The sequence below is a fragment of the Gekko japonicus genome, unplaced genomic scaffold (assembly GCF_001447785.1).
Source record: "Gekko japonicus isolate JY-2015 unplaced genomic scaffold, Gekko_japonicus_V1.1 scaffold1538, whole genome shotgun sequence".
Taxonomy (NCBI): domain Eukaryota; kingdom Metazoa; phylum Chordata; class Lepidosauria; order Squamata; family Gekkonidae; genus Gekko; species Gekko japonicus.
Genome location: NW_015170327.1, coordinates 126,730 through 154,220, shown reverse-complemented (window position 1 = coordinate 154,220; position 27,491 = coordinate 126,730). Strand labels below are relative to the sequence as shown.

The 27,491-nt window shown below is 40.3% G+C and overlaps 1 protein-coding gene and 1 non-coding gene across 2 annotated transcripts in view; both read right to left on the bottom strand.

The window, feature by feature from the left end:
* Window positions 1-27,491, bottom strand: part of HSD17B4 (hydroxysteroid (17-beta) dehydrogenase 4) — an 82,853-nt gene that overhangs the window by 1,672 nt on the left and 53,690 nt on the right. The window contains exons 18-23 of the mRNA XM_015418109.1: window positions 16,022-16,091; window positions 14,881-14,987; window positions 14,223-14,309; window positions 12,599-12,688; window positions 7,927-8,065; window positions 883-1,010 (exon numbers count right to left, since the gene is read on the bottom strand). Of these exons, the coding sequence (XP_015273595.1) occupies window positions 883-1,010; window positions 7,927-8,065; window positions 12,599-12,688; window positions 14,223-14,309; window positions 14,881-14,987; window positions 16,022-16,091 (621 nt within the window). The remainder of the gene's footprint in view (window positions 1-882; window positions 1,011-7,926; window positions 8,066-12,598; window positions 12,689-14,222; window positions 14,310-14,880; window positions 14,988-16,021; window positions 16,092-27,491) is intronic.
* TRNAS-GGA lies at window positions 22,200-22,271 on the bottom strand. The gene has a single exon. It is a non-coding gene; the product is annotated as a tRNA-Ser (tRNA).

Here is a 27,491-nt window from a genome sequence, read left to right as displayed (position 1 = left end):
CCCTCTGATTTTTCTTGGCTTCCCAGCTGTAATAGTACGAATTTCAGTTTACATTCTTGTACCATTTGAGGATCATTTCATTTAAAGTATTACTTAGGCACTATCTTTTGTAAGTTGATTTGCTGGGTTTTTTGCTGTCATGTGGCAGCCATCTTTTGGCAACCCTGTGCGGTATTCAAGGCAAGAGATGTTCAGAGGTGGTTTGCAATTGCCTTCTTCCTTAGTGGCCTCCCATCCAAATACTAACCAGGGCCGAACCTGCTTAGCTTCCAAGATCAGATGAGATCAGGCTAGCCTGGGCTATCCAAGTCAGGGCTTTATAGTTTTATTGCATGTCAAGTCAGCCCCATCAGAAAACAAATGTCCTGTATCATAAATAAGTTCCACTAGGTAACATTTATCAAAACAAAACTTGGGATCCAGAAGTGAGTACAAACTCTAATATTCACATGGAGCTCCTGCACATACTGGCTTGCTTATTCACATCAGCAGAGAAGACAACTTTACATATATCCCTTTGCATAGTCAAAACTGTCCCTTCTATTTGAAGAAAACAAGGAAGCGCTTATTGCAATAGTTATTTAGGGATACCCATTTCTATCTTGAGGCACATATTTAGTTGTCCACATATGCGCAAAGTTATAACGCATGACTTATGAAACTTTCTATGAAATCTATTTTAGCAGAATAGGAATGATAGTGATGTTGTTCAAGATGACTAACAGTTATACTCATGTAACATTGAACATGTTGCTACCATAACTGTTTTGGGGTTCTTTTCAGCATTTCTTTAATTATCTGTTAACGAGACCTGTTACCGTAACATTCATATTCAGGTTAACAGGCAGTCCTTTACTGCTGCAGTGTTAACAGGGTCTATACCTTTTGTGGATTGATGTTGCCCAGTACCACATCCATGAAGTCTTCATCTGACAAGGTAAAAGTGGTATCTGCTTTGCCTCGGGCAGGTCCTTGATATAACTCTCCAGAGTCATTCTTTAAGTCAATGGCTAGTGAAATGGAAGGTTGAAACAGGAAGACAAAACAAGAATAAATGGAGATAGTACTTGTTATCTCTGTCTTGTTCATCAGTTTATGTGGGGGGGGGAGACAATTTAATGGAAAAATATAGGCAAAAGCAATTGCATACTCACTAGGGAAAATATTTCATTAACTTAATCTTGAATTCAGATGTGTTTAAAATATTTTAAAACAGTGGTTTGACTTGAGTTTAGTGTTATCCTGAACAGTTAGGAAACTCCAGATCGTAACAGGTTAAAGTGGGGAAATCATTCCCATTAGCACCTGGTGCAGATTTCTAGCCATTAAGTTCTTAAATTATTTTAATTTATTAACACAGAAGTAATAAAATCTACCTAATTATGCACATCCTGCCCAATCATTACAGTTACCTGCTGTGCCAAAGCTCTTCTCTTCAGTGGCTGGATTTATGAGAAAAATGCATCTTCTGAATTATCAGTGCTTCCTTTCCCCAGCACATAGGTATTTTTTAAATTTCATTCACAGTATGAAACACATTTTCCATTTTTACAGTATCCTGTAGTCCGCTTCAATTAAATATCTGAATGAAGAGGCTAGGCACATGCTTCAGCAATTAATTTATTTGGGAAATTCTCTCTCTTGAAATCACAGGTTAGAACTGTGGAAGGGTATATGGAAGTGCATATGTATTCCTCTAACAATTTGCGATGTGGCACAGAATGGGATGGTCATGGGGGGCTGCTATTCACAGAAAACAAATGAATGCAGAAACAAATATTTGTATGCATGGAGACTGCATTAAACAAAATGATCCCAAACCTTGAGGAATCCTAAAACCTTTTTTTAAGAAACCTAGAACTCGCAAAATAATGATAAAATTAATATACTGTATCTAGTGGCTTTTGTTGTTGTTGTTGTTGTTCAGTCGCACAGTCGAGTCCGACTCTTTGCAACCCATTGGAAGGTGACTTGTTCAGACTGAGGAATTACTCTTAATTGGCTGAAGGGAGCCATTGGATATGACCCAACTGCTATTAAAAATTAGGCGATTAAAGCCACTTAAGCACTTTCCTAACTCAACTTACAATTATGCAAAAATGATCCAAGCAAAATAAATACCTGTACCAAAATGGGATTGACCGCTGCAGCACTTTCACAGACTACACTGAAAAACTTCCTAGGAAACTCATCTTTGATTAGCACTCTGGTGAATCACAATGAGGGAAAGGCAGAATTTACTAACTTCCTTTATCAAGAGAACAACACATCTGCTCAGAAAGATGATATATATTGCTTACTACTGGACTCTTGTGTTTGAATAAAGGAAGTCCACAGCTTTAAAAAAGATTTTGTTATCTGTACCAGCAAATCCAAAGAAAAGCTGGATTCTTTCCAAAACTAAACAATGACACTGAAACACCGTGAACAAAAATGTTAGCTGCCCTGGACTTATGAAGGTGGGGAATTCCTATGAACATTTTCAAAACAGTTACTGCAAAAAATGATTGCAGTGTTCATTTAACCTTTTTGCGATAGGATTCAAAGCAACATTATTTCTTCTTAATATGATACACAGCTGTCTTTTGCATGCAGGTGTGTCTTTTGCATTAAAAAAAACCATTTAGTTATAATGCGCGATTCTTTCATAGAACTGTTTTGTTTTCAAATGTTCCATTTCAGGAGCATCTTAAATCTTAGCCAAGTATCTACCTACTCTCTCTTTAGAAACACCCAACAATTCCTCAAAGTGTCTGTTTTCCCAAGTCTCATTTCCTGCACAAAATGCACTGCCAAAATGATCTACTACAAGGCCTATAAACTGTCAGGCATCATGTTGCTTGCAATGGAGTATGTTATGGCAAGATTTTGTTTTGCCAATTCATTTTCACATTTTGCAAATTTCCAGTGCAGTTTCCTTCTCTTTTCCCCCATCACAGAGAGCAAAAACCCATTAAAATGTTTGAACACAGCTATATGTATTATTTCATTTATACTCACTTTCTCTGCAGTGGGGACTAAAAGGAGTTTACATCATTTTCCTATCCTGCCCCTGGCCCCTGCCTTTTGCTGGCAGAAACCAAGGCTGGCAATACTGTTGTGGTTGCCTAGAAATGGCAACTGAGGCCATTCATTTCTTAAAGCTACAGTTGCTGCTTCTATTATTGGGTGGGGTTTAACCCCCACAGTGTGTATATGTTTGTGTGTTTTAGATTTCAGATTTTTGTGCAAAGTTGTGGATTTTCCCAAGTTTGTTGAAAAAGTTGTCTTGCCTGTTCATGGCTCCAATCTACTGATTTAAGTAGCCTCAGGCTTGACAACACTGAGAATTAGGTATCTTGACAAGCTGGGATCAGTGTTCCCTCTAAGCTGAGTTAGTGTGAGCTGGCTCACAGTTTTTTAGCCTCCAGCTCACACATTTTTGTCTTCACTCAGGAAGGATGGCTCCAGAACGAACTCATTTATGCAGTAGCCAAATGGCTCGCTCACAGCTTTAATGCCAGTAGCTCACAAGGTAGAATTTTTGCTCACCGGACTCCACAGCTTAGAGGGAGCATTGGCTGGGATCCTCAAGGAACTTGTGAGGCGAGGCCATCCTACGACTCCTGTCACTCCCAACATTTCCAGCTTAGTGGAGGGGGGAGTGGCAACTCCTACAGCCCCCTGCTGCCTCCACCATTTCCAGCTCAGCAGGGAGGAAAGCAGCAACTCCTCCCACCTCCTCTGGTGTTTCCTGCTCTCCCTACTCCCCCCCCCCTTTGCACGGTATTCATCCCACCTCACCCTCACTGCTTTGCCTGACTACACTGCCCCCTCCTTGGTGGTTTGCCTGCCTGCCTGCCTGCCCACTACCATTCTGCCGATGATCTTCCTCAAGCAATTCTTGTTGCTGTCTGTGTCGGCATTTCAGCTTGATGCAGGCCTGCTGGTGGTGGAGGAGGGAGAATTGGCGAGGCTGCCTCTTCTGTTCCTAACCCAGCCAACGTTTGGCTTTTGGCCTCTAATACACCATTGTGTTGAATGGCTTTCTTCTTACCTCAGATAGGGAGGGAGGGAGAGAGAGACAGATGGTAGCAGAAGTGACTCCAAAAGAGGTATGTTGTGTGTGCATGTGCAGACAAACACTCCTCTGTTTTAAGTGACCCCCCTCAAAAAAAATCCACTCCCCATTTCTGATTTTTCAGACCCAGAGAGTACTCCATCTTTCTGTGTTATACCTCTGAGGATGCCAGTCACAGCTGCTGGCGAAATGTCAGGTACTACAATGCCAAGACCACAGCCATACAGCCCGAAAAATCTACAACTAATAAAATCTGTTTTCTTTCTCTGTGACCCTGATCTATGGATTTAGATATACACAGATAGGGCCACACTTCACTATTAGAATATAAGATGATGATTACTTACTGGTATGATGGTCTTGGTTTAAAAAAGTATCTATATGATGACATAGCCCCACTATTAAAATTAAGACTTTAAGCTGATGGGAACTTTTATGGTATACAGCTGGTTTAGCAATTACAAGTGTGACAACACAATCTTGAGCAGAGGTACACACTTCTAAGTCCACTGAAGTCAATGAGCTTAGAAGGGTATAACTTTAATTAACTCTAACTCTAATTGTGCTGTGAGTGTTGTTGTATGCAAAGTGTTTTGAACATTTGAAATGCATTCAATAATTGCTAAGCAGTCATGTCTTAATTACCACATCAAGGCCTTTTCATGAGACCCATTTACTCTGTGGAATATTGGAGACATATCCCCCCACCAAGTATGCCTCTAGATTTAAAGAAGGGGAAGGGTGAATGCATCTCTCATTTGATCTCAGATTCATTCCATGCAGTCTGTAATGGAAACCTTATTGTTAATCAATGAGCTGTTACCTTTTATGCAAAAGAACTCTCGCTTCCATTGCAAATATAAATTCCTGTTCACACATCCCAGCCACTGAAAGCTAATAATGAAATTAAAAGGCTGGCTTGATATGAAATGGTATGAGGGAGGATATTATAGTCAATTTCACAAGCAATAAGAGCTTTTCTGGCATTTGTGAATTTGCAAAAAAGGAAAACTACTGGCCATATCAACCAGAATTGCAAATTATTCCCCTTCGGAGCTGCTTCTTGTGCTTTTTTGCTTGATATTTAGCCCCTGTGGACATTAGATGAAGACAACAAAGTTTCAGTCACCACCAACAGCACCAATGAGTGCAAGGGACCAAAGCAGATTTAGTGCTGTCTGCTACTAAAAACTGCATAACACAGAAAGATAGGGAAAGTGGTAGGTCGAAAGATCAAAGCCAAGGTAACTACAGCTGTGATACAAATTTAACAATGGAAGAGGGGCTAGCAGGAAGGCCATGAGAATAAAGCACACTGTCAGCAATGGCCTGGTAGATGTTAATCTATCTGCAAACTCATATTAACTAGAACCTGAAGACAAAAGCAGGCGGAAGAAGATCCTGAGAGTCAAAAGCCCCATACCATCAGAGTTAACTAAAGGCTTGTGACAGAAATTGTTTGTCAACATCCCTATTGAAGAAAGCATCCCAGAACCCATTAAGATTAGAAGAAGTTTTAAGACAAAGCTACAACAAGGTTTAGCTAGCTGAATTTCCTCATCTAATTGTCACTGAAAATCCTGATATATTAATCTCTTGAACAGGATGTTTAAGATTATGAAAAAGGAAAGGGAGCCTGATAGTTTAGCATGACTGGTACAGGAAAAGCTCTGAATAACAAGGTCTCAAACAACCCATAGCAAGACTGAAAGAGCCCAGGAATGTTTACATACTATGATCAAACCTTAACCACAGCCTGTGCAACAATTTTCTTCTTCTGTTATCCCATGATAACCATTGACCTATATGGCTTTAGCATGTTGCGTGTGTGTGTGTAAAGTTTTGTCAAGTCACAGCAAGCTTATGGCAACCCACCATGGGGATCTCAAGGAAAAAACGAATAGAGGTGTTTTGTCATTGCCTGCCTCTGTGTAGCAACACTGGACTTCCTTGGTGGTCTCTCGTCCAAGGACTAACCTGGGCTGGCCCTCCTTAGCTTCTGAGATCTGATGAGATTGGGCTAGCCTGAGGCTTGCTGAAAATCTCGGGTTTCACACTGGAAGGAAATCAATCATAGGCCAAGGAGACTTTCTGGAGACATTTTGTTAAACTCTTTGGCTGAAGAGAGAGAAATTCCCAATGACTGTTGGCTGTTGTTGTTTTCTGATGACTTTCTGACAAAGGATCAGATCCCACAAAGATACTTTTTAATAATTAAAGATTATTTCTGACATTTTTTAACTTTTAAATATACTTTACTAGCGTACATGAGGTTTCAAGTCTGAAACCTCCCTCTGATGAAGAAAGAAAGGCTGCTAGGTCAGAAAGATTTCCCTTTATGCTACTTCTCATCAATCAAGATAATTGCAGTAAGTCCTAACTTGCTTATTTGAAATTGTAATTATGTTTAATTATGTTTTTAATCTCTTGCTTATTGCTGAACAGTGGGATTTCTGAGAATATGTTAAGTACTATGGTAATCACTACCCATCAAAGAGAGTTCCAAAAATTTGGGATAGCAAAAAGGATGCCCTCCCCAAATCTGGATCCAAAATAATTAGTCCAAAATTAATCTGAAATTTTTGATGTGAACATCCCTAACTACTTCGAGAAAGGAAAGTAATCAAACAGATTGTTCAAAGTACTATGCAAAACTCAGTAACCTGTTGCCTCAGACCCAAATACAATTGATGCTCCCTCTCTAAACCCAGATAGAACTCCAGTAAAATATTTACTTGAGTTACTTTGTAAGTCCCAAATATTTTAGAGTCATGTTTTGATGACACTATTTACTTATTGACACAGATGTATGTTATTTAAATGGAAGGCTCCTTCTAAGTACAAAGATGTGTGTGGTTTTCTCATCCAAGTGCTTCACTGAAGACTAACTTTTATTTACAAAATGAGCAGTGAGTTTTACACTGTCAAACATGTAAAATAAAATTGTGCTCAAGGCTGAGGGAAAGGAGCAAGAAAAACAACAAACAAAATACTTGTATACTTTGAGATCCATGTGTGGAGATTGCCAAAATGGGACTTTCCAGCTTCCTACCCCACTGCATTCCACAGAAGTGTCCTTCTGTTGTCAGAAACAGAAGGATACCAGCCAATAATACTCAGCATTTGTATAGTGCCTTTAAGTGTTCAAATCCCCGTTGCAGAAATCCTTAGAAGAAACATACTGTAGAAATCCTTAGAAGATACGTTTAATGTGAGTCATGTCTTCTCGTACTCCTCCTGAGGATTTATATCTGAGAGTTGGTGGCTTGCTAATGATATGGCGAAATCTTAGTTAAGGACTTCTCAACTTTCCACTGATTTTCTTAGATTCTATTGAATATACCAGCTCTGAGACAAGATTAATTGCTATCTTTTAATCTTAAAGAAGAGAAGAAGAGATGAGAGAGGACTGGATTTATACCCTACCCTTTACTCAGAGTCTCAGAGTGGCTTACAATCTCCTTTCCCTTCTCCTCCCCACAACAAACACACTATGAGGAAGGTGGGGCTGATAGAGCTCATTCGAGGACTGCTCTTGAAAAAACATCTCTGATAGAACTTGTGACTGACTCAAGGTCACACCAGCAGCTGCATGTGGAGGAGAGAGGAATCAAACCTGGTTCTCCCAGATCAGAGTCTGTGCTCCTAACCATTACGCCAAAGTCATATTTTAATAGCCCTAGCTCTACTGTTATGAGATAGAATTGCACTGTATTCACATGCAATAAACAAAAGCCATACATAAGCCCAACTGAACAATGTGTTGCTACATACCTAGCAAACTAGGGCTTTGAGTAACTAACAGCTCCCACTTCATTAAGAAATGCAATAATGCATCCCATAAATTAATTAAATCTGTGACTTACTCCACTGCACTGCAGTCTTTCCGTCCTTAGTGATGTTCCATTGAAATACAGCATTTACTTTCTTCACCAATTGATTTCCGAGCTCTTTGATGCGCCGACCAATTTCTTCAAACACAAGGTCACTCTGCAACCCTCCTGCCTAATACATAAGTGAAGAAGTCCTGAGGGATTTTACACTAAACGCTCCCTATATTCTAGTGTTCACTGCGTATGATGAATTCTACTCTCTTTGTTTATTTAATATTTTATGGCCTCTTATTAGGATATTATAAGCAAAAAACCCACACGAAAAACAAATATTCTGCCATTGACCTATATGGCTTTAGCATGTTGCGTGTGTGTGTGTAAAGTTTTGTCAAGTCACAGCAAGCTTATGGCAACCCACCATGGGGATCTCAAGGAAAAAACGAATAGAGGTGTTTTGTCATTGCCTGCCTCTGTGTAGCAACACTGGACTTCCTTGGTGGTCTCTCGTCCAAGGACTAACCTGGGCTGGCCCTCCTTAGCTTCTGAGATCTGATGAGATTGGGCTAGCCTGAGGCTTGCTGAAAATCTCGGGTTTCACACTGGAAGGAAATCAATCATAGGCCAAGGAGACTTTCTGGAGACATTTTGTTAAACTCTTTGGCTGAAGAGAGAGAAATTCCCAATGACTGTTGGCTGTTGTTGTTTTCTGATGACTTTCTGACAAAGGATCAGATCCCACAAAGATACTTTTTATCATTAAAGATTATTTCTGACATTTTTGAACTTCTAAATATACTTTACTAGCGTACATAAGGTTTCAAGTCTGAAACCTCCCTCTGATGAAAAAAGAAAGGCTGCTAGGTCAGAAAGATTCCCCTTTATGCTACTTCTCATCAATCAAGATAATTGGAGTAAGTCCTTACTTGCTTATTTGAAATTGTAATTATGTTTAATTATGTTTTTAATCTCTTGCTTATTGCTGAACAGTGGGATTTCTGAGAATATGTTAAGTACTATGGTAATCACTACCCATCAAAGAGAGTTCCAAAAATTTGGGATAGCAAAAAGGATGCCCTCCCCAAATCTGGATCCAAAATAATTAGTCCAAAATTAATCTGAAATTTTTGATGTGAACATCCCTAACTACTTCGAGAAAGGAAAGTAATCAAACAGATTGTTCAAAGTACTATGCAAAACTCAGTAACCTGTTGCCTCAGACCCAAATACAATTGATGCTCCCTCTCTAAACCCAGATAGAACTCCAGTAAAATATTTACTTGAGTTACTTTGTAAGTCCCAAATATTTTAGAGTCATGTTTTGATGACACTATTTACTTATTGACACAGATGTATGTTATTTAAATGGAAGGCTCCTTCTAAGTACAAAGATGTGTGTGGTTTTCTCATCCAAGTGCTTCACTGAAGACTAACTTTTATTTACAAAATGAGCAGTGAGTTTTACACTGTCAAACATGTAAAATAAAATTGTGCTCAAGGCTGAGGGAAAGGAGCAAGAAAAACAACAAACAAAATACTTGTATACTTTGAGATCCATGTGTGGAGATTGCTAAAATGGGACTTTCCAGCTTCCTACCCCACTGCATTCCACAGAAGTGTCCTTCTGTTGTCAGAAACAGAAGGATACCAGCCAATAATACTCAGCATTTGTATAGTGCCTTTAAGTGTTCAAATCCCCGTTGCAGAAATCCTTAGAAGAAACATACTGTAGAAATCCTTAGAAGATACGTTTAATGTGAGTCATGTCTTCTCGTACTCCTCCTGAGGATTTATATCTGAGAGTTGGTGGCTTGCTAATGATATGGCGAAATCTTAGTTAAGGACTTCTCAACTTTCCACTGATTTTCTTAGATTCTATTGAATATACCAGCTCTGAGACAAGATTAATTGCTATCTTTTAATCTTAAAGAAGAGAAGAAGAGATGAGAGAGGACTGGATTTATACCCTACCCTTTACTCAGAGTCTCAGATGTTTATTTAATATTTTATGGCCTCTTATTAGGATATTATAAGCAAAAAAACCCACATAAAAAACAAATATTTTGCCATTTGGATACAAAGATGCAAGGGCTTGGAGCAGGTGAAAAATTATGTGAAATCAATGTACAGCTGAGGCTCTTGAATACTATGAATGACCAACCCATAATGGGCATATGTTATATTGTTAAAACAGCTTGAAAAATGTGGATAGATATTAAGCACTTAAACTGATTAACTTATATTTCACTCAGCCCCCCCCTCACCCTGCATAGTGCTGAACATGTTCAATGCAATCATACCATTTGATGTCAGATGCAAGCTAGGGCATCCCTTTAATTCTCTAATTTCATTCTGGAAAAAGTCATATTTCACTACTTGTGGTTGCAAGGATAAATTTGAAGGTTTATGGGGACAATCCCTGCTGAAATCTCAGAAGTTGGAGGGGGAAAATGTCAAACAGATAGAAGAACCTCAATGTCCTGTGCAAAACTTTATAGTACTCGTCTAAATGACAACCAAAAATAAGCCATCACTGGCTTGATTTATGTCATTCAGGTGGATCACAAATTTTGCTTTCTTAATGAAGAAGTTGGGCCATTAGTGTAGAGCATTTATGTTAATCACAGAAGCCTAATACTCCTGGATCGGGGCCCACTGGGAAGCTAAAAATGGCCCTAGAAAAAATGGATCACAGGGGCCCCTTGCTTTCATAGTCCATTTCTCAGCCATCACCAGCTAAGGAAGTGGCTTGCAATTCAATCCTATGTTTGTCTACTCAGAAGTAAGTCTTACTGTATTCTATGGGGTTTACTCCAAGATAAGTGTATATGGGTTTACACTGTAAGGCTACAGTCATATGCACACTTATCTGGGAGAAAGCCCCACAGAATAAAATGGGACTTACTTCTGAGTAGATATGCCTAGGAGTCTTCCACAAAACTATTCTGCCATTATAGGAAACAGTACATAGGCTGCAAAACAATCTTTGCAAAAAAAACACCCTGTTTTCCTTAAGAGTTCAAAAGCCAACCTATGCAGAGTTTGTTTTTTCCCCCAGATACACCAGCATTGGATAGACAAGAAAATACACCTCCCCGTACCAACAAAGAGTAGAAAGAAGGAGCTGGAACTTAGAATCATACAATGTTAGAGTTGGAAGAGACCTTACAGGTCATCTAGTCCAACCCCCTGCACTCTGCAGGAGCATAGCCGAAAGATAGCCCTACAACATTCCACTGCTCAACCACTCTTATAGTTAGGAAGTTTCTCCTGATATTTAGCCAGTAACGACTCCCTTGTAATTTCCACCCATTAGATCTAGTCTTGCAATCCGGAGCAAGAGAGAATAGATCTGCTCCATCTTCTACATGATAGCCCTTCAAATACTTGAAGACTGCAATCATATCCCCCCTAAGCCTTCTCTTTCCCAGGCTAAACATACCCAACTCTTTCAGCCTTTCCTCATAATACTTGGATTCCAACCCTCTCACCATCCTGGTTGCCCTCTTCTGGACACGCTCGAGCTTGTCAACATCCTTCCTAAAATGTGGTGCCCAAAACTGGACACAGTACTCTAGGTGAGGCCTGACCATAGCAGAATAGAGCGGAACTACCACCTCCCTTGATCTGGACACAATGCTTCTGTTAATGCATCCTAAGATTGCATTAGTTTTCTTCACAGCCACATTACACTGCAGGCTCATGTTTAGCTTGTGATCAACTAGAACACCCAGATCCCTTTCAAATGATTTTTTGTACCTAAGTGTATGACTTTGCACTTCTCTCTATTGAAATTCATTTTATTTGTCTCAGCCCACTGTTCTAGATCATTTTGAATCCTGACTCTGTCTTCTTCAGAATTAGCAATCCCACCTAACGTCATGTCATCTGCAAATTTGATACGCATCCCCTCTATGTATTCCTCCAGGTCATTTATAAAAACATTATAAAAACATTGAACAACACCGGGCATAGGACTGAGCCCTGTGGCACTCCACTCAAGACTTCCCTCCATGTAGACACAGAGCTAAACATACCCAACGATTTTTCAACCAACCATGAATCCATCCAACAGTTGCACCATCCAGCCCACACTTAACCAGCTTATCCTGAAGGATATCATGAGAAACTTTGTCAAATGCACTATATCCACAGCACTTGCCAGTCCCTTGCCCAGGTAGGCAGAGCCAAGCTCCTAGTTCCCATTGCCCCACCTATCTCTGCAATATAGAGACTGAAGGGGCAAAGCAGAAGGAGATGGGAGGCAGCATGGGCAAGCCAGGAGTGTTCTTTGCAGGTAGAAGGGAGAGGGGACAGCCTGCAGGGCTGCCCAGAGGCAGGTGGAATAGCAGCTCTTTATCCTCAGTGTGGCAGCAGCAGGCTGAACCAACATCCTCACTGCTCAACTGCTCTTTGTACAAAATAGAGACACAAAGAAGAAGACAGCACCACTGCTGGAAGGCTGCCCCTCCTGGCCAGCAATTTAAAAAGCCACCTTTAAACTGACTCTTCTCTTCAGGCAAGAGAGTAAAGTCCAGTGCAAGCTGAGTTGGCCAGGGACTGGCTCTCTTCCTTTTGTGTCCCCAATGATGGATGAAGGGGCTCTGAGCAGTCTGTCTCTTTAGACATTTCCCTGGCAACTTACACGGCCAATCCACCACTGCCCTGGATATATCATGCCCAAAAGAAAGAATTGTGCTCTCTATACCTGAACAGGCTCCTTAGTCAAATGTTGATTGGAGGATGGTGTCAGATCCACATAGGCTCCTGCAATTGCAACCTCCCCAGTCTCTTTGACCTGTAAGTTTTTTCCCACAATGTCAATGGGTTTTTAGGCAACACAGAAACAAGATCAATAAACAAGTACAATAATTAACATTTTGCAGCAAAAGAAAAAAAATCTTTGCATCTTAAACCTCACAATTCCAATCTGGAAATCATAAGGATCTTATTTAAAAAAACTAAACAAACAAAAGAAAAGAAGGCTTGAAATAATTAGAAATTCTGAAGCAGATCATCCTAAAACCAAAACAAGAACTATTAGTAATAATGGTGGGTAAAACCCACAGAAACAGTTCCAGTTATTTCAAATATTAAATGTAGATTTTTTTAAATGATAGGGCTACATGTTCGATTGAATCTCAGTATTATTTGTTGGAAAGCACAACAAGGGCAGGCTGCCAGCATTCAACAAGCTTCAGCTATTTAATTGAAATCTGTCTTTTAAATAGAAAAAAATGTTCTTTAAAAATTATTTTAAAAACTCCCAAGCAATAGTCATTTTCTAAGTTTGCTTGCTTGTTATGGCCTTTTTATGAAACATTAAGGGAAAAGAAAAGCAGTGAAGAAAAATGGAGATCTTAGAATCACATTTTAAAAAGATGCCAAGGGACTAAAAGCCAAGGGCAGTATCAAAAAAACCTCTATTTACATGCATTTTAAAAGACACCAACAAAGGCAGAGTGTGCTTTTTATAAAGGAAAGCATTTGAGGCACCAAAGCCTAAGGTTTAGAGCAGCCAGTTTATTTCTTCTTTCCAGGTCCCACTGTTTGGTTAATGAGAACTTGTGAGACTGAATAACCTATCTGGAGCAAAGAAACTGTATTCAAAATACTGTGAGGGGCGACACACTGTTACATGTTTCTGGATGTACTACGGAACTATTTCTACTGTTCCATGTACTACTATTCCACATACTGTGGCTCCTACAACCAATCTAACCAAAGTCATACTTGCATTATATATACACACAGACAGTTGCTGCTTGAGAGTTTTAGCTACCACCCGCAGGAATACACACACAAACACACATATAGTCCTGCTGGTGGTGGCTAAAACTTTCAAATAGCTTTTTAAGTTTTCAGGAAATAAAAATATTGGTTATGCACAACTGCATATGCTTCATCTCCAAAGATATCAGTAGCATTTATGATCCCCCCTTAAGCCTAGAACTGCCTCTCAAAACACCTGCACAATGTCATCTCACACTCTTCCTTGAAATCTCTCAAAGCCGGTCTTCTGCTTCTAGCAAACCACTTACTCTTCATGCCTTACGGAAACAAACCCTAACCTTCTGTAACCGAAATGAATGCTCCTTTTCCTGCTGTTTATCCTTGCTTCCACCACCTTTCTGGTTTGTCTCTCTTATACCATATTGTAGAACTACTCAGGGCGGCAATCTTTCTCCTTGTATTCTGTTAAGTCCTTTTCACACTGAAGACACTGCATAAATAACTGGTAATGACATTATAGTATACACATGCACAACTATGCCATTCTTTGCACAACTGTTCTACTCAAGCTGTCACAATTCTTAACTCTATGCTCTGACCTTAGTTTGTATATGAATTCTGCTGCCTTCCTTCCACATCTCTGTTTGCAAGGTTTGTCCTGGAAAGACTGGTTTTGCAAAACGAATCTATCAAAAGGAAAGATGAGAAGCATTTATTTTATTTTGAAATAAAACACAACTGTACTGAAGCCAAAGTACTATTAGTGGAGCTCCACTAATAAAATGCAATTCTCCTGCAGGGAGAACAGGGAACCCTCAGGAACAGTGCCAGGGGCACACTGGGATCTACAGAGGGAGAGGGAAATTGTAAAAAAATGGCCACCTCCCCCCTTTCCACTGACAGAAATGTCCTTCATTCCGTGAAAATGACCTTTGGCTCTCACCCATTAAAGTAATTCACAGTAACTTTATCATAGCTATCATACATACATGTAGTTTCATGCAAAAAACAATGCATAATCCACTTTGTAGAAGTCAAGGTGAAATTAAAATGTAACAAATATGGTCTATTTGGGAGATTATTTTTTAAAAAGGTAATTAACAACAATGAAGAATCATGAGGAGTCAAGCTGACATTAGCTTACTTTGCTATAATGCCTTTTTTCACACCTACATCTCTCAACTACTATGAATGAGAGTAAGTCATCATCAGCACTTGAAAAACAAAAAGGAATTATTCCCATAAAAACATACAGACCTTAATTGCCTTGAACCTAGATGCATCATTATTTGCAAAATGTTTCAAAACATGCCTGGCAGCAAATCCAAAAGAACAAAGTCCATGCAATATGGGCTTCTGAAATCCTATTAAAAGAGCACAAACATAATAGCTTCATTTCCTGCTTAACATGTTTATATTAGACACAAATATAACCACAAACACAGACAGGATCATGTATATTTGTTTGCATACAGACAAATATTTATCCAATGGTCATAGGAAACACTGGAGTAATCAAAAATAGGCAAATGAAAAAATTGTTTACACAGGATTGCAACAGTAAATAAGTGTGTGGGAGTTACACAGCAAATGTGGCTAAAGGATATCTCAGATAATTGATGTCCCGATAATTAGTCACACTGGTAGATCAAGAATGGTTGCAATATGAAATAAATATAATAGCACCAAATTTCAAATTGAGATATAGTCTCAGTTTCAGATGGGCACCAAAATAGCTGACAACTCTCCCTATGACCACTATATTGAAAATGTTTGATAAAAATATCCAAGAACAAACATCTAAAGTCACCAAACAATTAGCTGTGCATTTAACATTCTCCAGAATTGTGTACAATATTGTGGAAACTCTCCATATACTCCATAGTCAGAGCAGGAAGTGGTCTACTTTTGCTGATAATTCAAAGGATGCAATCGCAATTCCAGAAGGCCTGCAGATGAAATTTAGCAAGCTCAAGGGAAGTTTCAGCTTCTGTTTCTTGTACAGCAAGGCCCCCATGCCACATAGCAAACCAGTTTTGAAACTAAAGGAACTTTCAAAAATTGTTTATGATATGGTATGAAGGCCCACTGTTGAAAGGGGAGGAGTTATAAAGGTTATACTGGTCATACCCCCTAGCTTAGAAAAAACCAAAAATAGGTCTGTGGAATCTTGTGGAATAGTAGCATACCTGACAAGATTTGTAAGGAGTGTAATGGAATACACTGAGAGGCAGTTACAATTTGCATCTGAAAAGTGGCCAGATGAGTTATTGTGGATTCATAGGATTACCATCTCTTCTTTTCACTCTTCTATCAGCCTTCAGTTCTCAAACACTAACACAAAACCCCCTCTACTTGTTTCATAAAATCCACTAGAAAAAGGTACTTTAAAGCTTACCCCCAAGAGCAGCAAATCCAGGCTCAATGTGTAAAGGATTCCAGTCCCCACTAAGCCGATATAAAGCAGCCTATTGAGCAAGAAAACCAAGACAAGTAAAGTTAGCAGAGGTTATAATAACCCTACAGTTTTACAATGTTCATTATTGCCATAAACTGTGTCACAAATCACACCACAGGTTTTCCACTATAACATAAGGGGTCAGATTCAGCCACATTCCTTGGCAAGGGAGGAAGGCTGAATGGAAATACAGAAGCTGTAGACAGGCTTCTCATTATCCATACTAAGAACACAGGACGAGCCCTGCTGTATCAGACCAGTAGTCCATCTAGTCCAGCATCCTGACTCATGCAACGGCCATCCTGTCCTTGTGGAGGGCCAGCAACAGGACATAGAGTCTGAAGCCTTCCCCTGATGTTGCCTCCTGGCACTGGGATTCAGAGTCACCTTGAGTCACCATGGCTTGTAGCCACTTACAGACCCCTATTCTCCACGAATCTATCTAATCCCCCTTTAAAGCTGCCTATTCCTGTGGCCATTACTACATCCTCTGGCAGCAAACTCCGCATTTTAATCACTCTCTGCGTAAAGAAGTATTTCCTTTACTAGTCTGGTGTGGCACTTGTCTGTTCACATAGAAGGAGAAAGAAGGAAAACCAGGGTTCTGTTATGCCCTATGGTGGTATCTCTGCAAATGTTTGCTGCAATGCAAGCTTCAGCCAAGTGGAACAAGTAATAAGATGATTTCTACTAAACGTGACGAGAATTGCACCTGGATGTTGGTTAATCTAAGTATTAAAGACACTGAAGGAAGAATTCAGTACACTAGGGAAAACATCATACAGGAAAAACTCTTTGATCAGAGCATTGTTTTTCTTGTCCTTTTGCAACCCCCCCCCCGATATGAATGATACAGAGAACAAAACTGCTGGTAAAGGTAAAGGTTCCCTTGTTCGAAAGTCAGTCGAATCAGTGGAAAAATTCTATGAAACTATCGATATGTACCAATGTAAAATAAAATTGTTATAAAATGATGTATAGATGGTACATGACACCCAAGAAAATAGCAAATATGAATAAGAGAACGCTGTTACCTTCCCACCGAAGTGGTACCTATTTATCTACTTGCAATTTCTTGCTTTCGAACTGCTAGGTTGGCAGGAGCTGGAACTAGAGACGGGAGCTCACTCCGTCATGCGGCACCCGGGTCTCGAACTGCTGAACTACCGACCTTCCATAGCCTGCAGTTCAGCGTCTTAACCACTTGAGCCACAGCTGGTAAAATTCCACAATTTTTTTAAGCCAACTCTATTTACTGAGATAACAGGATGATGTTTGTTATCTATGTTACCTACCCTATTTTTTCCAACCATGTAAAATCTGCAATTCACAGAGATGACACTGGTTTCAAGTACTATGTTGTAAGGAACTGTAACTTGCTCTACATGGTCCTTCGAAAACAGCTTGGGAGCTTCAACCAATTTAACATGTAACAGTAATAGTTAGACTGTTAACAGGAGTTAGTTTCAGGGACTACACCACATCATCTTCACTGCCTGCTAGTCTGCTTCCAGTTTAAAAGTTCTGGGTATTACTTATTAAACTCTACACAATTTGTGCCTAGAGAACCTGAAGGAGTACTATGATGACACCATTCACTTCCCTCCCTCAGAGGCAAGATTTTTCCTCCATTTTTCTTTCCCTTTTACTGACTGAGCCACCCTAGTAATACATTTTCTCCTTTGCTGAAGAACTCTGGCTATCCCACCCTATCACAGTACAATATTTTGGCTGCTGGCTCAGCCCAGGAACCTGAGGGAAGAAACAGGAGCCTCCTTTAACTTGAACAACGTGGCTGCCACTCAAGGTGTTTTGAAATTCAAAAATAACAAAATATTTTATTTAACATAGAAGGGAAAGATCATACAAAATTAGGGATTGAAGGTTCTGAGGTAAAGCCAATACATGCACAGACTTTAGTTCTTATGTTTCAGGTTAATGAGAGTTTCTTAAGCTTTTCACAGTGACTTAAATATTGATGCTGAGAGGCTTTTGTTCCAGTGTTTTCCCCAAACATTTCAGTACACTTTCTATGAGTATTCTCTGACTCTTTTAGTTTCCAGAAGGCTGGTACAATCTTTCTAGTACCCAAATCCCTTTTCTTGAAACACCAGTACTCGTCTTGAGTTCTTAACTGACTCTTAAGGTTTCTAAAAGCAGTTTCTAATCACACCAGACCAGGGATCTCTGCACTCTTCAGAACTAACTCCCTGTTTGACTGGGTAGGGAATGTTCTCTCTCTCTAGAAGATCTATCCCCTTTCCTTGGCCCAAATGCTTTCCAAAATCCCTTGCCAACTTTCTCCCAGTTCTGTCTGTGTAAAACGGCTCCCAGTAAACATTGAAATCAAACTGTCAGTACTCAACTCAGTCAAAGCAGAAATCTGATGGAATCTCTCCTTAACATGCAGCTCTTTCAAGACTTTCTCTGCTCAGCTGATGCTAACCAATCGGATTGCTTGGAGCAGCAAGTCACTCAAGGCCCTCTACTCCTGTGAAGAATTACCCCTCCACAGTCCTTCAGCTGTTCGTACAGCACTTCTAAGCTTTTAAAAAGGGCAGTCCATCTCAAGTACCTTCTCCCATACAAAACTGTTTGCTAGTTAGCACTAGGAATGGGCTTGAACCAGTTCACGAACTAAAGCTCATGACAAATTTTGGCCGGTTCATGGTTCACAAACTTTCCATGAACTTTCAAGAGTTTCTGGCCGTTCATGAATGGATACATTTCCAGGCTGTCTCTGCTCAATCAAAATGTTTACCAAACTTCAAAGCAACAGGGGGAGAGGAACTTGGAGGGCATGTAGAGGAGCATCAGGGGGAGGTCCCCTTGTGACTTTGATATCTCTAGCTTGCACAGGGTCTGTTCTATACACACCTGAACCTATACCTGTCATTTCCCTAGAAAAGCACTTTCCTGGGGGCCCTTCTTTGCAGTGCCATATCGCAGACCCCATAAATCTAGTCCTCACCAGACTTGGAGGGCAGGTAGAGGAGAGTCAGCTGGAGATTCCCTGCAAGCTTGGTGTTTCTAGCATGCCGGGGGGTGGGGGGCTTTCTACTGTGTTACAAACCTCACAAAACAAATTGGTTCATTTAGCACCTAAAAATTCATAACGGTTAGTGGCTCACAACTCAGGCACACCACAAACCACTAACTGAACTGAACCATATTTTCCTAGTTCGTGCCCATCTCTATTTAAGACAGTCATCAGAGAGCCTGCTTTGTTTGGTGGGCACACACCGGATACAGGTCTCTTCCTGTTGTGATACCAAGATTATGGAACTGCCTCACCAGGGCTGATTCTAGGTTTTTTGCCACCTGAAGCAGAGCTCTAGCAACACAGCAGAGGCTCTCTGTGGACCATGGTGATGGGGGTATGGCTCTGCGAGGTAACAATGACTGTAGCCTATGCATGGTGCTTTATCGCACACCACCAGTAGGTGGGAGCTGGACAAGCCCCAATAGTTGCTGTAAGCACCTTGTGAACTTGTTTGGAACTGGTGCATGGACCATGAAGCAATAACAGACATCACTCACACCTCCTGCAGCATGCGCCAAATTCACAATCCTTTAGGTAATGGCCAAAGACTTTTTCATTCTCTTAAGCTTTTGGATAAGATGTTTAATAAGATATCCTGCTTTTATTTTATTATTTTCAAATGGTTTATCTGCTTGTATGACTGCCATTTAGATATTTTATATTTCTGATTTGCTTTTAATAGCTTTCACCTTGTTACTTTTTAATGTTGCTGTTTGTGTTCTTTTGTTTAACTGTTTTGTTTTAACTGTTGTGTTCTTTTGTTTTAACTGCTTTAGAAATAATACCTTGTTTACAAAATCTGTATCTTGTTCAGGAGAGCAGAGTATTAATATTTAATTAAAATATTTAATTAAAATATATGTATCTTAAAAATGTCTGTTATTACTGTAGTCATATTTGAAGAAAGTTCTCCAAAATCAAGAAAGACTTATTAATATATTTACTGAACAGTTTCATTATCTGTTACTTTCTTAGAAACCTTGGTATGCACAGAATCATTTATGTCACTTTTTACTGCTTTCCAGTCCTCAGATTTATCCTTTGGATAGCTAGTGCTGGGTAGGTGCACACTATAGTATTGCTTTTCCATGAGCTACCTGATTACATGCACCACTGAACAAACCTGAAGTTTAAATACTGAACTTGTTTATCATAGTCCATAGTTCCTCTGTTATTGCACATTTCAAAAAGTTTAAGAGACCAATAAACATACACTATGAAAGCAATCCTAAACTGATCTACTCATAATCCTAGTCAGATCTATCCAATAGGACAGGAAAGAGTTCTTAGACTGCACTGTATGTTTTCTTAAAATTAACACTGGGAGATCTAGGACTCCAGTCTAAACTATAATTTCCACATTCGGTACCTGAGGAAGTGTACATCCACACGAAAGCACATACCTTGAATAAAACTTTGTTGTTCTTAAAGGTGCCACTGGACTCAAACATTAAATGGCAATTACCAGCTCATGGAAGAGATGGTGGTGAGGCCCCCTATAAGAATTGTTAAATCATCTCTGGTGAAAGTTAAGTTTTCACTAGTTTTTAAGGAGGCTGTGGCAAGAGCCTTATTGAGGAAGAATATATTGCCTATTACAGATTGTTTCAAATTTTCGGGGGGGGTGGGGGAACAAGCATGTCGTAGCCGGGCAACTCCAAGCATACCTGAATGACATTTCTACCCTAAGCTCATTTCAAGCTGGTTTCAGACTGTTATGGGACTGAAACAGTTTAAGTTGCTTTGGTGGATAATCTCTGATAATAAAGGAATTCCATCTTTCAAATCCTTAGATTTGTCTGCAGCTTTTGACAAGGTAGATCATGCCACTCTTTTGGAACCTTCTAGGTGGTTTCAAATTATTTGCAAATACAGAATGTTATCAGGGATTTAGAGTAATCACTCTGGGTCTTGAAGTGTGGAATCTTCCAATGTTTCAACTTGCCACATAAGCTTTTCTTTCTAGCTAAGCCTTCAGAAGCACTTGTGCCTGTCCTAAACTGCTGCATGGATGCTGTGGCCACAGGAACAAGCTTTTTGATTATAGCCACTACTCTCTCGAATGAGGAGCAAACCAAATGTGCATGATCTTCTCTGTGAAATCTTTTAGAGGTTAGAAAAAATATTTTTCTCTGAAATGTTCTGTAAAGAGATGGTGTAGAGCTCAGTTCTTGTGCAAAGTACCTGGTAATACCTTGGACTGAGCTGTAGTCAATACTTTTATTTTGTGTCGCTGGATCTTGTGAATGATATTTTATTGTTATGAAGTAGGCAGTCATGAAGTACAATCTTAAACTGAGTTACACCTATTGAAATCAATGAGCTTAAAGGGTGTAGCTTTGCTCAGGATTGCACTATTGGTCTGTTAAGGAAAGGCAGGATATAAATGTTTTAGAAAAAAAGCCATCAGTTTAATTACACATGGGATTAGAAGGAATGAAGACATCAAGATATCAGAATTTGGCTCTAGAATTTCTAGCAGAGTCACTCAGGACCATTTCACACAGGACTGCATGTAAGGGATGACTTTCTGCTCAAAAGAGTCTTCTATTGATAAAGGATTTCTTCCAGGAACCAACCCATCAACTTTCTCCATTTTATGAAATCACAGGCCAGTGTAAGAGTCACTTGTGTAAGAGATACAAATCCACATCAAGGCAAATAGAAAAATGTACCATGTGTAGGAGTGTATGGGAAAGCTTCCTACAATTTCACATGGGTTTCTTCCCATACATGTATATGTTGCCACTTTACCAGAGGCATCCTGTAACACCTTGGAGGGTATATGGAGGACAGTTAGCAATCTGCCATTCCTTCCCCACTGAGATGGAAGCAGCGAGAACTTCCAAGCATGCAACAGCTTTTCCACATATATAAAGCCCCTGTCGAACACTTAGGGTGCTTGGCACTTAAACAATCTTCTGGACTTCACTAAGCATGAAATCACATGAAACTGCCTTATAGTGAATCAGCCCCTTGGTCCATCAAAGTCAGTATTGTCTACTCAAACTGACAGCGGCTCTCCAGGGTCTCAGGCAGAGGTCTTTCACATCACCTACTGCCAGATCTTTTAACTGGAGATGCCGGGGATTGAACCTGGGACCGTCTGCATTCCAAGCAGATGATCTACCACTGAGCCACAGCCCCTCCCTATATTTCAGTTGTTTAGTTAATGTTCACGCTGTATATAGTATATTTACTTTGCAAATAAAACTATATGGGGACCTGAAGATTTTTGTGCTTGTGCATGATGTGTCTTTACACAAATAAGTGTTGTAAAGCAAAGCCACAGATTATGAGAACAGTTTCAAAAAAGCCTCACTTTATAGATTCATGCAACAATTATGTTGTTTCCTCATATTTTTAATCGCATATAAAAGCCAATACATCTTTGGACCAACTTATGAGGAGCATTAGACTAACACCACTCATAATATGGTTGGATTGTTTTCCAATTAATAACACTGTCAACTTTAATTTCCTAACAATTCTAAAAAGCTCTGCCGGATCAAAAGAAGAAAGGCAATTCCCAACCCATTTTTGCTATTTTTTCAGTATTTAATGCTGGAAACAATAAAGGTCATCGGCAAAACCTGCATAAATGCAAGCCAGATCAATATTTTATGAATGAAATATAGACATTTTTGCCAATAATACAAAAAGTATTTTTCAAACCTAAAATAATGTTTCTCTGAAAATGCAAACAATCCTACTTGTGAGGGGAAAAAAACCATACTTAAATTAGCCTTTCCTACTTCAGTGTCACAGATCACCTCCTCAAAGATTGGAGCGATAATCTGGACTGTTCCAGAGATCAGTTGCACCTGCCTTCTCTCCTACCAACATGTTTCACTGATATATGGATCTTGATATAGCACCACTCATACACTTTACAAGGAAAAAACAAATTGACACTTGACCAAGGAACTTATAATTTGTGGCCACTGCAGCTGTCAAATTTAAAGGGGGTGAGGAAGAAGGGTGTTCTATAGATTAGAGGTGCATTACACATTTTGTAGAATGATTTGGCATCCTGGAAGAACAGAATTCTGGACTGTACTATTTCAGCCTGCAGGGGAGAGATTGCTTCTTTGAATGAATGTACAAATCTCTTAGCACATAGCCAGTTAAAACCAAGGACAGAGAAACAGAAAACGTTATATTAAAGCTTTCTTCCTACTTTACTATAATTAGGGAATATTTTGCAGTAGCTGGGACATTTTGAAATACAGTCACTGCTCTAAATTGGCAGGTTGATGTGGTGTAGCCCAGGATTCTATCCATAACCTACCACTTCATTATAGCCACCAAGCTTGGTACTCATGCTGGAAGGCAGAGAAGTTAGAGGGAAGAGAATTCCTGAACCACATCAAATGAACACAGGGAGAAACTGCAAGATAAGCCCCGCTCAAATGTTAGCAGTCAGCTGTCCCCTGAATTTGGGTAGTTGGCACTAGGCATTTGGCAATAACTGAGCCAAATGAATACTCAAAAAACTGGTATTCATGCAGCTCTGTTATTGCCGAATGCCCACCCCTAGTGCCAACTACCCAACTTCAGGGGACAGCTGACTGCTAACAGTTGGGCAGAGCTTACCTTGCAGTTTATCTGTATTTTTCGGGTATCTTGTAAGTCAAATACAGATCACAGATCTGTATTCAGCTACCGGTTCATTCAGCTATACCAACCACACCGGCCATTTAAACCCTAACAGCTCACAGGCGAGGCAGCCCGACAGCTGCTAGGTTCAAATGCCTCACTGGAAGCCACTTCAATGCTCCTTTTGCTCCCCCGAGTTTGGGGAAGGAATGGAAGGCATTTAAACCTGCCTAGGCTCTCTGCCTTCCCTTCTCTAGCTGCCCTGCTCTAGCTCCCTCCCCTCCCTGAGCCTCAGAAAGAAAGGCATTTAAACCCGCCAAGGCTCTCTGCCTTCCATTTTCCAGACACCCTGCCACCACGGAGCAGTGGGAGAAGGGAAGGCAGAGGGCCCAGGCATGCTTACATGCCTCCCCTCCCCTCCTTGAGCACCCCTGCTGCTGTGGGGAGACTCAGGGAGGCAAGGCAGGGAGAGCAAGGCAAGTTTAAATGCCTTGGGGAGAGAAAGAAAGGCATTTAAACATGTCTTGGCTCTCTGCCTTCCGTTCACCAGCCCTGCCTCAGCAGGGCAGCTGGGGAAGGGAAGGCAGAGAACGGAGAGGAGAGGGGAGGGGAGGGGAGGGGAGGGGGCTTCCACTGATCAGTTTCACTCTCATCTGCCTGTCAGCTGTTAGGTTTAAATGGCCTAAACCTAACAGCTGACTGGCAGGGAGTGAAACTGACCAGTGGAAGTAGAGGGGCTTGGGGGGGATGGAAGGGGCATTTAAACATGCCTCCCTCCCCTCCCCTCCCCACCACCATAATAGACCAAATATATTCTGCAATGCTGAATATTTCCCCAGCCCCAATACTTTACCAGTATTGTTCTGATGATATTCCATATTTACCAATATTTTTCAGGTCTGTTATACCTGGATCCAGGGGGGGGGTCCCCCCTTGCATACCCCTAGTTGGCACCCAGAGACAAAGCAAGCCCAGACACCCTTCATATAAAATCAATTCAGATAGGTATTAAATCTGGCGTACTGTCTAGCCTAAAGATGACCCCACAAGGAATGACTGAGAAAAACTATTTGGAAGTGAACTCAGGAACTGAATTGCAGTCTCTTCCTCCTGAGGGCAATGCATATTTTAACAATGGATTTCTCAGGAAAACAGCACCCGACTTTGATGGTACCTCTTTTATCCCCAGTACTGGCTTCCCCTCTTGGCCCCTACACCCCTGTTAGTATATCCATAGCACATGGAAGTGTCATGCATCCTGCATCAATGCACATCAACTGCCATATCCTTTGCGGATAAATGGTGTTCATTCATGGAATTCATTGCAAATTTTGACCTCCAACCTCGCAACCCTGCGTATCTTAAACTGATCTATCTTTAATCTTTACTTTCTCTTGCAATGTCTAGTTGTAATCTAACATATGGTCATTGAGATCTGCTCTATCTGATTACTTGATTCATCACCCATTTAGCATGAAAACTGTTTTCACATGTAGTATTTGTACTAAGTATTACCTATCTTGAACAACTGTACTACTGGTATTTCATTGAATATGTTTGTTAGGTTAAGTGTATTGAACTGACTTCTCGAAATGCTTTATTACATTGCTATTAAGCTCTGTTCTAATTTATAAAATTAACAAAAATTAAAATTAAAAAGCAAACAAACTGCCATATCCTAGCTCCAGAAGGGCTATCAAGATCCACTCAGTACTTTAATGTCCCTCTGGGAAGACCATTAACCATTTGTTTCAGTCTTTGGGAACCTTCCTATAAACAGATTTAGCTATTGCTTTAGGGAAAGCCTGCCATATTGCCCTAAAGGTACATTTTCCCTATAAATACATGAACCCAGCTTCAGTATGTGCTCTCTCTTCTTGATGCCAACTTCACATTGAGTGAAACGCTGATGGCTTCTCTCTTCCATGGACCTGAAACTAAACTCGTAAATATCACCTACCCTAAACCACTATTTCCCCCACTACTACTTCTTATTTCTTGCTTAGCTCTTGTTTGTGTCTTTTACAAGTGTGCTTTGTGTGTACACTTTTACTTCCTACTATTTTTCAATAAAAACTCTACCAGTTGAACATCAGCTTGATTTATCTGAGAGTTCTCTGGGGGAAGGATTCCCATATACAAAGGTGGCGATTCCAGCATTACCTACCTCTTGCTAGCTAATTTCCCCAAACAACAAATTATTAGGCCAATTTAGGTAACACACTGATCTGGGACTTCTCACAGAGCAGAGGCAAAGCAGCAGCTTCCACTCCCCCGAGGTAAGTCATACTGAAGGGCTAAGATTTCATATAGAAATGAACTCAGACTGAGGGAATGAGCTGCGTGTCAGGGAATCATATATTACATTATTAGAGAAGCAGAAGCCCGAGGGATGCTTGTACTTGCCATTTCCACACCAATAAATACTAAGTGGATCATTCTTTGCCCAGTGTGTTCTGCCAAAGCAAGCATTTGAACCTAAGCCATCACAATAAGCATTTTATCTCCAATTGGAGAGGCGATAAACAGAAACAAATGAGCAACTTGGGTAAGATTAACTATCATTGTTTCACACTAAGCATGCATTTAATTTTTTGGCTAAGATACTGTTTAAAGTGTTGTAAATTAGAATATGGAAATACACAATTACACAGCCAAGTCCTACCTGAGGCACTCTCTCTTTGTCATGGTTTCTATTGGTACTAGAAACTGCTGCTCTCAAAGATGATGATCATGATACTGACAAAGAAGAATCAGCAAGAAATGAGCAAGTGTTTATATGTATTTTGGGGCTGATGGGAGAAGTCACAGTGCAGTATAAAATGAAGCAACAGTCACGTTAAACAAAAAAGCCTTCAAGAAACAGAATTTCTTGAATATGTAGTTAAATGAATATTATCATGCTTTTTGGGGAGCGGTGGCACAGAGGATTTATCTGTGCTGAAGAGAACGGCTGTCAGTTCTAGCCCCATGCTGGTGTGAGCTACCAGCCTTGTCCCCAGCTTGCTGTCCACCCAGCGGTTCGAAAGCTTCGGCGAGTAGATAAAATGGGTACCACTCCTTAGATAGGGTGGGCTCACTAAACCCCCCGGTGGGGGAGGTGTTAGCCAGCGAACGGAATGTCCAGCTCATAAGATCGGAAGCCTAGAAAGATCTCTTCGGCATCAAGAAGCTTGTAATGGGCCGTTCCGTCCAGGCAGTGGCAGTGCGGCGTTGTGACTCGAAGCAGTCCTGGAGAAAGCTGACATCAAGCCAAGCCGAGGGAAAAATGCTGTCTGGAACATGTCTAGTCTACAGCTGAAACAAAATCCCCATCGGCTGCGAACGTGTGCGATTTAAAGATTTATATGTGTTGTCCTCCCTTACCCCTATGAATCATTGTTAGTCCCTTGTGAATGTGTAACTGTAAATCACTCAGAGCCAGCAGCTCTGCAGGATAGAGCGATTAATAAATTGAAAGATTATTATTATATTATGCTTCTTGAATGATATGCCACTATTCCCCAAATTCTATTTAGATATCTGAAAGACTTTATAAGCTAGTTATGAGAAATACTTCGATGTTTGTTCACTGTTGCTAGTATGGATATTGGTTAAACAATGGATATGTTTTTGGATAATTTAACTATAGGAGGAAATAGGTGGAAAAATAGATAACTTCACATCACAATAGATTGTGAGGCAAAGCACCCTGATTCCCTTCAAGGGTTAACACGATTATTAGTAGGCCAGCTCCACCTTGCAAGTGTCCATAATTGGGACTTCCTG